The sequence below is a fragment of the Lissotriton helveticus genome, chromosome 2_1 (genome assembly GCF_964261635.1).
Source record: "Lissotriton helveticus chromosome 2_1, aLisHel1.1, whole genome shotgun sequence".
Taxonomy (NCBI): domain Eukaryota; kingdom Metazoa; phylum Chordata; class Amphibia; order Caudata; family Salamandridae; genus Lissotriton; species Lissotriton helveticus.
In genome coordinates, this window is record NC_136059.1 from 1,911,942,719 (window position 1) to 1,911,955,684 (window position 12,966).

At 42.6% G+C, this 12,966-nt stretch overlaps 1 protein-coding gene across 1 annotated transcript in view; it reads left to right on the forward strand.

Moving 5' to 3' along the window:
* BBS7 (Bardet-Biedl syndrome 7) overlaps positions 1-7,872 on the forward strand; it is a 388,515-nt gene extending 380,643 nt beyond the window's left edge. The window contains exon 19 of the mRNA XM_078676844.1: positions 7,172-7,872. Within this exon, the coding sequence (XP_078532970.1) occupies positions 7,172-7,305 (134 nt within the window). The 3' untranslated portion in view covers positions 7,306-7,872. The remainder of the gene's footprint in view (positions 1-7,171) is intronic.
* Positions 7,873-12,966: the final 5,094 nt, after the last annotated feature.

Here is a 12,966-nt window from a genome sequence, read left to right on the forward strand (position 1 = left end):
CGTTCCACATAATTACACTGCACTCAACGCAACTTTCCAAATACCGCTCAGTGCCACATAACTACACTCCACATAATTACTCTGCACTCAACGCAACAAACACTCCAAATACCACTCAGTGCCGCATAACTACATGCCACATAATTACACTGCATGCAACGCAACATACACTCCAAAAAACACTCAGTGCCACATAACTACACGCCACATAATTACACTGGACTCAACGCAACATGCACTCCAAATACCACTTAGTGCCACATAATTATAGGCCACATAATTACACTGCACTCAACGCAACATACACTCCAAATTCCACTCAGTGCCACATAATTATAGGCCACATAATTACACTGCACTCAACGCAACATACACTCCAAATACCACTCAGTGCCACATAATTACAGGCCACATAATTACACTGCAATCAACGCAACACACACTCCAAATACCACTCAGTGCCACATAATTACAGGCCACATAATTACACTGCACTCAACGCAACATACACTCCAAATACCACTCAGTGCCACATAATTACAGGCTACATAACTACACTGCACTCAACACAACATACACTCCAAATACCACTCAGTGACACATAATTACAGGCCACATAACTACACTGCACCCAAAGCAACATACACTCCAAATACCACTCAGTGACAGATAATTTCACGCCACATAACTACACTGCACCAAACGCAACATACACTCCGAATACCACTCAGTGCCACATAATTACAGGCCACATAACTACACTGCACCCAACGCAACATACAGTCTAAATACCTCTGAGTGCCACATAATTACAGGTCACATGACTACACCGCACTCAACGCAACACACATTCCAAATACCACTCAGTGCCACCTAATTACAGGCCACATGACTACACTGCACTCAACGCAACATACACTCCAAATACCACTCAGTGCCACATAATTACAGGCCACATAACTACACTGCACTCAACGCAACATACACTCCAAATACCACTCAGTGACACATAATTACAGGCCACATAACTACACTGCACTCAACGCAACATACACTCCAAATACCACTCAGTGCCACATAATTACATACTACTTTTTTACACTGCAATCAACGCAACATAAACTCCAAATACCACTCAGTGCCACATAATTACATGCTACATAATTACACTACACTCAACGCAACATACACTCCAAATACCACTCAGTGCCACATAATTATATGCTACATAATTACACTGCACTCAACACAACATACACTCCAAATACCACTCAGTGCCACAAAATTATATGCTACATAATTACACTGCACTCAACGCAACATATACTCCAAATACTACTCAGTGCCACATAATCACACGCCACATAATTACACTGCACTCAACACAACATACACTCCAAATACCACCCAGTGCCACATAATTACACTACTGAAAACAACATACACTCCCCATATTACCACTCAGTGCCACATAATTTCACGCCACATAATTACACTCTTCTCAATGCAACATAAATAAACCCCACATAATACCACACAGTGCCACATACTTATTTTCTACATAATTACACTGCACTCATTGCAACAGGCACTCCAAGTACCACTCAGTGCCACATATTACACGCCACATAATTACACTCTACTGAATGCAACATACAATCCACACAATACCACTCAGTGCCTCATAATTATATGTTACATAATTACACTGCGCTCAATGCAACATACACTCCAAATACCACTCAGAGCCACATAATTACACACCACATAATGACGCTCAACACAATACCACTCAGTGCCACATAATTATATGCTACATAATTACACTGCACTCAATGCAACATACACTCCAAATACCACTCAGTGCCCCATAATTACACTCTACTGAATGCAACATACACTCCACACAATACCACTCAGTGCCACATAATTATATCCTACACAATTATACTGCACTTAATACAAAACGCACTCCACACCATGACACAATTTCACTAAGCATATTTTCACAGAACACCACAGTTCCAAGCCACACAATTCAACTCCACACATTTCCAATACACACCGCATAATTACACACCAAACAACATATTTCAACTCCAAAACTCCACAATCCACAACGTACCTCCAATCCACACCATATAGTGTCACCACCTGAGCACCAAACGTCATTCACCAACACCATTTTGCATCAGCGCACCACCTAATCATCACGTCAATCTGCCCTTGGAATCTGGCATCTGTTGATTCTCGGTGAGAAACAGGAATATGCGGAGGGTCAAAAGGAGATATATTTAGAGACCTATCATCCCGTCTCCTAAAACAACCACTTAAATACCAAGGAGAATGAGAGGTCTATGATGTATGGTGGCACAAAAGGCTGTGAGGCAGGTAGGTGGTAGAGTAGCAGTAGGCTGAGATATTCCCATCAAACCACCCTATGTTGGCGGAATCTCATCATATGGGATATTTGTGGAGACACCCGACTCTACCGCCCAAACCATCAGCTGATGGTGCGGGAGTGGATGAAGATAATGCACTCATGCCAAACTGCTGCTCTTAAGGTAGTGATGGAAGTGTGTGTGCAGTGCTATAGTGAAGAAATTAAAATTAGCGACTCAGACAAAAACATTTTATTAAAGAAAGTCTGAGTGTTAATGTTAAAAACACGCCAGGTAGTTGGAACTAATGACTACACTGTGGCGCTGTGCAGGTGGTCAACATGTTTCAGCCTCTAAGACAACTTGTCAGGCTTTCGTCAGGACCTAGTTGGTGAGCTACTGCCACTAAAGTGCAAAGATTTGACAAAACAAGGAGTGAAAGTGAGAAGGGAATTACATAGTTAGAGATGCAAATAACTACCATGAACTTGGAGCCCCAATGTCCATGTGTAAGATGAATATTCTTTTACAATCCTGGAAAAATAAACAAGATAATGTGCATTAGAATATATACCACATGCTCACAAGAAAATGTGCACACCACACAGTAAACAGGGTCAAAAGTATCCTGTTTATCACTTGAGTCAATTTACTCATTCACAGAACATACTCAATGCCTGTAAATACTCACCACGCATTGCGAGGAGATAGACCTCACCTCGCCCGGCAACCGCTCGGGAATATGAGGCCCCGCTCTAAGGTACATAAGAAAGCAAAATATTCATGAAAATTAAGTGCCTTCTGCTACTAGTTGCAGCAACTATTATCAAACCCATTAGCTGTAGACTTGAATTACAGAGACCATAAAACAACCTCCCAGAAGCTGGACATTCTGATTATGAAATGCTCCAGGCAAAACTTAAATTAAGCCATGCAGTGACTGCCTGCAGTAAGTATGGAGCTTCCAAATTAAAATTTAGAATTTAAGCTACCAGTGTGAACGCTTCACATGGAGGTGGCCTTACCTGTCCGTCGGTACCTCTCTCAGGCGTCCGAGAGGAAGTGGAGGTACCGACCGGAACAGGGCCCCTCCTTTAAATACTCCCGCCAATCAGTGTTTGGCTGCTCGTTAAGATAGTGAATTAGTAATTATGTAAATTGCCCGTAGGCACCGCGTTTTGCACTCCGAATGCGCATGCGCATAATAAACTTACTGCGCTGATTGTAAAGAGGTCATGCGCTGTTGTCCATATCGCGGAGTGATCGCTACTCAAGCGCGCATGCGTACTCTGGTTGTCACTTATCGGACGCGCATGCGCATTGTGTTCCGACGCGTGCTACATCGAAGCGGCCACAACACTGATCAGTGGCGCAGCCGTGTGTGAAGCGCTAAGCTCAGTTCATTATTTATAACCTGTCAGTCCTCTCATAAGTTTGAATGAGAGCGGTCGGTTTGTTCTCAAAGAAAAAATAAGAAAAAACAAAGACTGACGCCGTTGACGTTATTTTGCAAAATGTATAGTTGGAAATTACAGGCTAGATACAGTCAAGATTAAGATACTGAATATGTATCTGCCATAGGCTGATCATGTGTATAGTTGGAAATTACGGGCTAGATACAGTCAAGATTAAGATACTGAATATGTATCTGCCACAGGCTGATCATGTGTGTTGGAGACAGGGTGACCCAAAACCCCTACAAACACTACTGTACCAATAAGCTAACCTACGGAGGGGTAGAAGAATCAATATTACTGATGGATTATTTATCAATAGATCACTTATGTGTGTATATACAGTAGAATCAGACCAATGTATAGGTTAAATTGAAATCCAAGGAATGGAATCGTTTAGCCCTCTACTGTCACTACGGAGCCTGAACACCCATTTCTGTTCTTTGACAAACAGAAACTTCGATTTGTCACTAATATGAGATGGGATATAGGGGTGTTCTAAAATTACCCACTTAAGGTCTTCCACTCGATGTTTCTTTTCCAAAAAGTGATTAGTGAGGCAGGTCGACTGCTTTTGGCACCGGATTGTGCTCTTATGTTCACTAATGCGAACTTTCATTTTTCTAGTTGTGTGTCCAATGTACTGAAGAGAGCATGGACAGGTAATCAAATATATCACCCCTTCCGTGTTGCAATTGGTGTGTTTGCGAAGTATCCAAGGTTTCCCAGTGCCTATATCAACCTGATCTGTTTTATAGGTCTGTGGACAGGCACATGGGTCTGATTCTACTGTATATACACACATAAATGATCTATTGATAAATAATCCATCAGTAATATTGATTCTTCTACCCCTCCGTAGGTTAGCTTATTGGTACAGTAGTGTTTGTAGGGGTTTTGGGTCACCCTGTCTCCAATACACATGATCAGCCTGTGGCAGATACATATTCAGTATCTTAATCTTGACTGTATCTAGCCCGTAATTTCCAACTATACACATGATCAGCCTATGGCAGATACATATTCAGTATCTTAATCTTGACTGTATCTAGCCTGTAATTTCCAACTATACATTTTGCAAAATAACGTCAATGGCGTCAGTCTTTGTTTTTTCTTATTTTTTCTTTGAGAACAAACCGACCGCTCTCATTCAAACTTATGAGAGGACTGACAGGTTATAAATAATGAACTGAGCTTAGCGCTTCACACACGGCTGCGCCACTGATCAGTGTTGTGGCCGCTTCGATGTAGCACGCGTCGGAACACAATGCGCATGCGCGTCCGATAAGTGACAACCAGAGTGCGCATGCGCGCTTGAGTAGCGATCACTCCGCGATATGGACAACAGCGCATGACCTCTTTACAATCAGCGCAGTAAGTTTATTATGCGCATGCGCATTCGGAGTGCAAAACGCGGTGCCTACGGGCAATTTACATAATTACTAATTCACTATCTTAACGAGCAGCCAAACACTGATTGGCGGGAGTATTTAAAGGAGGGGCCCTGTTCCGGTCGGTACCTCCACTTCCTCTCGGACGCCTGAGAGAGGTACCGACGGACAGGTAAGGCCACCTCCATGTGAAGCGTTCACACTGGTAGCTTAAATTCTAAATTTTAATTTGGAAGCTCCATACTTACTGCAGGCAGTCACTGCATGGCTTAATTTAAGTTTTGCCTGGAGCATTTCATAATCAGAATGTCCAGCTTCTGGGAGGTTGTTTTATGGTCTCTGTAATTCAAGTCTACAGCTAATGGGTTTGATAATAGTTGCTGCAACTAGTAGCAGAAGGCACTTAATTTTCATGAATATTTTGCTTTCTTATGTACCTTAGAGCGGGGCCTCATATTCCCGAGCGGTTGCCGGGCGAGGTGAGGTCTATCTCCTCGCAATGCGTGGTGAGTATTTACAGGCATTGAGTATGTTCTGTGAATGAGTAAATTGACTCAAGTGATAAACAGGATACTTTTGACCCTGTTTACTGTGTGGTGTGCACATTTTCTTGTGAGCATGTGGTATATATTCTAATGCACATTATCTTGTTTATTTTTCCAGGATTGTAAAAGAATATTCATCTTACACATGGACATTGGGGCTCCAAGTTCATGGTAGTTATTTGCATCTCTAACTATGTAATTCCCTTCTCACTTTCACTCCTTGTTTTGTCAAATCTTTGCACTTTAGTGGCAGTAGCTCACCAACTAGGTCCTGACGAAAGCCTGACAAGTTGTCTTAGAGGCTGAAACATGTTGACCACCTGCACAGCGCCACAGTGTAGTCATTAGTTCCAACTACCTGGCGTGTTTTTAACATTAACACTCAGACTTTCTTTAATAAAATGTTTTTGTCTGAGTCGCTAATTTTAATTTCTTCACTATAGCACTGCACACACACTTCCATCACTACCTTAAGAGCAGCAGTTTGGCATGAGTGCATTATCTTCATCCACTCCCGCACCATCAGCTGATGGTTTGGGCGGTAGAGTCGGGTGTCTCCACAAATATCCCATATGATGAGATTCCGCCAACATAGGGTGGTTTGATGGGAATATCTCAGCCTACTGCTACTCTACCACCTACCTGCCTCACAGCCTTTTGTGCCACCATACATCATAGACCTCTCATTCTCCTTGGTATTTAAATCTGTTGATTCTCCCCTAGTGTCTGTCCGCTGCTCGTGTTTTAATTAAATTACTGTTTTCAAACATCCACTCCCCCGTTTTTTATGTCCCGATCCTCCATAACAAAAATTTTATAACAAACAAGCATGAGAACAGGCAGGAAGAAGTTGCCAGCAGTGCAAGCACAAAAAAAGTAGAAGACAATTTTTATGAAATATCTTTTTTTAATCAGGTTGTTCAGTTGTATATAATGTTGTCTTTGTGTAAAGGTAACAAAAATGCTTAACACTTTTTATTATAAGTTTTCAACATAATGCACAGCAGCCACAATGCTCAACAACATAGCCAAAAGTTCTGGCTAAACACATAAGGTCCTAAAGACGAGACCTATTGGCTATGCCAATGCTTGTTAAATCTGCATTCTTATTGTTTTATAGTACATGTAATGTAGTGAGGTTCATAACCAGAAATAGGTATTTTCAAGCAAAACAAGACATGTAGGTTTTAAGTGTGCGATTGTAAGCCTTTACTGTAAAGGTAAGTAAACTTGTCATTAGTCTGATATAATTGTGTGTACTTTCTTTAAATGTTCCTTACTGTGGTACCATGCAAAATGTACACTGTGTACAGTACAAACAATGTAAGAAAAATGCAAGCTAAGATTTTAAATGTACCTGGCTGAAGGAGACTATATCTAACTCTGTACTTTTTTTGCAGGTATGATCACAGATCTTTTTATAGACAAATTTAAATTTAAAGGCGCCAATGTGAAGACCAAAGTTCCGCTTTTGCTCGAGATTTTGGACAACTATGACCAAAATTCCCTGATTGCTTTCTTTGATGCCACATAAGGTGTACGGCTGAGACGTCCCACCTACAAAAGAACATTATTTTACGATGATAATGTTGCTATATACCATGACAATCATATGCACAATATTTGATATTGTGAACAATTTATATAAATATTTTGAATGTTTTATGTATTTATTGTTTACCGCTGTCTTGGCAGTTTTATAGTTTGGTTATATACATATATTTCCTATGTTAGGATAACATAATTTCGCCCGTCCACTTGAGAATGGAAGCTTGACTTTATTCTTCAGCACACTCACGCACAGGATAAGAACAGCTTGCTGGACAAAGTCGTCTTAGAATCAGGCTAAAGTAATCAGTACCTTAAAAAGCAAGAGTTCCTCATCAGCGTTTTTGCTATAGCTGAGTAGAACACAAACAAGAAAATATTGCAGAGCATAACAGTTTGAAAAAGGAAATAATCCGTTTCTATGTGAGACTTTTTTATTTTTCATAAAAAGCAATAGTAAAATTGTGGATCACAGATTTTCTAATTTCGTTATATGCACCTATTTAAAATCATTGCAATGTACAGAAATAAATACTTTACTTAAGATTATGAACTGCATGGTAGAATGTTGTTTTTTCTTTAACAATTTCGATGACCTTCTCACTTGGTTTCTTCCTGTAAACAACACAGAATCTGCTAAGCTCTTGGAGTGGCTGAGTTGCTTGCTGTCTGGGGCGAGTGTCTGTCCGCCCCAATATTTGGATCTGGCCAATGCGGGGTTAGGTGTGGTCCTCCGCTATGCAATCACACTTTATTGTAGCTACCAACTTAACTTGGGTAGGGGACAGCCTGGGAGCTTATATTCAAAATTGTTGAATGGAAGATGGTTATGATTACTGGGGTGCTGCCAAGAGTTGGGGGTTCAGACAGTAAATATGTTCTGTTAATGTTATTGATTCAAATATTAATCTATGGCAAACGTGCATCTACTGAAAAGAGTCACTTTGCAAACACATAAAAGCAATGCTGCGCCTCCAAACAGTGGGCCTCATTTACAACAAAATGACGCAGCCTGGCAGCGCAAAACATTTTGCAGCACTCTGCTGCGTCATTTTAAAAGCACAGGGATGTGTCATATTTACCACAATATGATCCCTCCCTGTGCTTTCCCCTGCGCTTGCGTCCATTTGGCTGCCATGCCCCAACGCAGGCACCCTTGCAACATGGTGCAAGGTTGGCTGCGTTGCGGTATCCCTTTCTGCACAACAACAATAATTGATTGTGCTTTCCTTGAAAGAGGAAAAAAGGAGAAGTAAGTGTTTCTAGTTGCGCTTCCTTACACCTACCCTGGGGAGGCACAGAATTCTAACGCATTCTCAGGATTACGTAATTTGTAAATCTGGGAAAGCAGCAGAATTCATGGGTGTAGCATGGGAACACCCACAGCAACACCCATGGCATGCCACTTTTACGCAAAGTGATGCGTGAAAAGGGGCCATATTTACAGGGCTGTGAAATGCCACGAAGGGTGACTTTGCCTGGCCTTGTAAATAAGTGCCATTAATTGCGCCACGGGTGCGTCACGAAAAGTGGCGCACCGCCAGCGCAAGGGGCTTGTAAATAAGCTCCAGTATGCTGTACCAAGGAGTCTATAGAAAAATTATGGAAAACACATTCAGCAGTGTGTGGACTCTGTACTTAGTAACCTGGAATATCCGGGACGTGAATAATCATACTAAGGAATACGCTCCTATTTAAAAAGATATGGCAGGGAGCTTGCAATGCTGCAAGAAAACCACGTGTTTCACAAAGATACAGCAAAGATGCGTAAAAAATGGAGACCACGGTTATACGCATAAGCATATTCTTACAATGCCTGGGGGCGGAATGACCTAGGTGGCAGCAGCCGTCCCAGTCAAAGTATAAGAAATTCAGACAGGCCCACAGGGCAGGTCTCTTATGGTCTTTGATGCGAACAATGGTGAGAATATCCATATTTTTAACATTTATGCTCTAATATTGATGACAGAGCATTCTTCAAATATGTCTCGGAATTACGATCCCGCACATGAATTCAGAAATCTGAGTGGATGATCTAAATCATACAGTTAATGGCCAACTAGACTAGCACCCCCCAAGGAAGCCACCAAACCCTCCAAAGCGAAATCCATAATGGCAGGGTTTATTTTGGTCACTATATGGCGGGCAAAACATCTGACAGAAAGGGGACGCATAGCAAACTAGATTGCATGCTACAAAATCTACATTCAAATTTCTTATTGGATAACTCCACATTAATAGCCTCATTTGGTAGCAGGAACAAAAGAAGGATCCCCTATGGCGCTTAAAGTGAAAGTATTGTCTGATACAATATTTACGCACTGGCTGAGAGAAACAATCACGCAATGCTTTGAGATCAACGGGAGCAGTGTTAGTAACAGAGCCATAGAATGGGAAACATTACAAGGGATACTGAGAGGGGAATGCATGGCACAAATTTATGATACTGAATTTAGAAAGAACATTAAAACAGCAGGAGGATGACGCAGCAATAGAGAAAGGCGTGCCGTTGATCCCAGAACACTCGGGACAAACCTGAAAATAGAAATAGCTGACACATGGGAAACACTTCTCAATTACACCATTATTGTCTACAGACCAAAGTTATGTGGAGAGGGTAATAAGACAAGCAGACTATTGACATGTCCCCTAAACTAGAACAACTGCATAGCTCAACTGCACTGTTTAAGGATAACCAGGGGACAGACGTCTCGAACCAAGAATGCTTTCTTTATGTATCTAAAAGGACTATATATGAATAACCTCAGGAAACACACCTGTATCAAGCAAGGATATTTTTACTGGGTTGTTTATACGTACTTCATGGTACTATTTAAGAAATCCTCCAGAATGGTTCAAAAAGAACTGGCACAGTTGTTGATATGCTTGATATGATGTGTAAAAGAAGCAGGGCCACGCTTGAAACTTAAAGCAGGAAGGGGGCAAAGGGAGGCCTAGAACTTCCAGATATGGAACTGTACTATATGGTGGCTCACCTGCAACACATAGTGCAGAGGCGAGATGGGAAGAACTCGGAGAAATACCTACTCAGACAAACACAGTGACACCAATTACAGGCCCTATTTATGATGAATAGGACTGTGCTGGACCACTTACCTTATGATATCGGACCGTGGTCAGTTAAGATGGTTATGAAATGTCCACCATTTACAGCTGATAGGCAGCTGTGGAGCATATGCCCCTTTGTGAACAACAGGAGATTCAAGGGTAAGGAACGGGAAGGATTGTGAATATGAGACTGATTTATATCTAGAGAAGAGGTTCATCCCCTTCAAGGTAGCAAGAGAGACCTGGCCCACACGACATATGTGAGGGACCGACCGAAGCAGGGTGGGGAGACCCAACAGCAAGACCCCTTCCACAAACTTGTTCCCACTTTCCAAGAATCAGTCTGAGGCACACCTTATTGGTTGTGAGAAACAATTCTCAGGCTATATTTATGTACAAGAAAATTAAAACATTAATTGTATAAATTGATTTATTCATTGCTGTTGGTTCCCCCAAGGAAGGGCTTAATCACACAGTGCGCGGCACGGTGGGGATAGCGTTGAGGCCTCAGTGAATCTATGGAGTGCCTGACCCAAAAATGGCTACTGATCGGGACATAACCAACCAGCAAAGTAACTGTTTTAATCCATCCAAGTGATGGCTGAGCCCCTAAATTGAGACCCACCACAGACGCAAGCAGCGGCTACCATAAGCACTCTAATCAACTCACCCAGGCAAATAACGAAAATTTAAGACCTACAACTGGGACATCTGGGAAGCCTGACTCCAAAATGGCGGCCACACGGGGTGAGTTACACCAGCAACGAAGTCAACCATAGCCGTGATGTGCCTAGCGCCATCAGCGGTCACCAGGCTTACAAATAAATAAAGATATAAATAATAATCTACAACCACAATGAAACAAAAGTTAAGCCACAACTCTAAGCCCCACAAGCTTATCATCCTGAAAGCATGACCCCAAAATGGCGTCCATTCATGACCAAACACACCGGAGACCACGTCCTACTGCCGAAAATTGAAGCCGGACCCACCAAATGCAAGGAGCGACTGCATTTAATCCCCAGAATACTCCAATAGGCAGCGAGCCAATTAAAGTAACAACTGCCTCTAGCTCCAACTCAATTCATCCCGAATGCCATGACTACAAACTGCCGGCTCCCCAAGTCCTGGCTCACCGATGACAAAATGCCTTATCTCCAGAAAGGGGCAGCCCAGTCAAGCAACCCAACAGCCATCGACCACTTCAGGCTCTATGGCGAATCACTGAGACGCAGAGAAAATAACCACAATCTAAATTCTATAAAAACAAGTATTATAGCATAGTCCACAAGCAAACTGAAGCACTGCGGTCCTGCAAGCAGGCAAACTCTAAGTACCTTACACTAAATTGGCGACCAACGAGGTTACAAATAGAGCAGCTTAACTAACTCATCAACCCTGATGAAGCGAGCGCAAGGAATTACCAAAACCCTGTCTAGAATGAGTCTACCACCCAATACAGCACACCTTCTAGTCTAACCCAGCCGGTAAACTCCAGGCAGGCGTCCATAAATATCTCCCGAAAATTATCATTTATCTCAGAAGGCTCCTCCTTTCCCTTGTTTCCTAGCCTCCAAGAGAACAACAATGCACCCACATAACAGAACAAATAGATCACAGGACAGTCTAACCTCCCTCCGAGCCAACTCAGCACATGGCTTAAAACCCCATGGCTGGAACTCATTTTCCGTCATATACCCTCCCAACCTCTCACCTAAAGTGAAAAGAAATGTTAAACACAGGCTGATAAGACAGTATCAATAAACATTAATTGCAGACATATACCACTGCTCCACAAAAGGCTTGCAGAAAATGGATTTTATTTTCCACACCCAGAATCCGGTGGGATGGAACTCCATTCTCAGATCCCACCTCCACATCTCTAAAACTATCAGCAACCCTCTCAGCTGCAAACTAACGTTCCTAATACCTAACCACCACACACGCAGCAGCAACAATTTTGCGACTATTTACAGCAATGGCACAATCCTGATCCAAGCTAACAATGACAACCTGGATGCTTTTGACTCACTCTTCCACACGCTACGCCTCGCCCTCACTCATCTATTCCACCCTCACTCGAAAGCAACCCTATCCTCGAGCCATACGTCCCGGGAAAACCATTAAATCAATCCATCAATTCAATCCCAATACTCCAACCTATCTCCCCCAGCTCCACCATCCCCTTCAAATCCCCCCCCTAACCCGCGCCAATCATCCCTATTAGACACACCCAACACAAGGCTCATCCAAGATGATACACTACAGCCCTCCTCTAGTCTCCCCCTCTCTCAGTACCCCCAACTAGCAATCAAAGTAACCGACCCGCAGACAACAGCCCCGAACTCCCTTCCTGTACTAGCGAAATCCCCGCACAATTTCCGATACAATCTATCACAACCCACCCCGCGATTTCTCCCATAAACCACACAGATACTAGAAGCACAGGGAACCGCACCCACACAGATAAGCTAGCCCCTTCCCCGAACACTACCAATCAACCCCCAGCCATAAATGGCCAGGCTCTGGTCACACCGAGACCAAACTCCCCTGCCCACACCCCTCCCTCCATGGATAC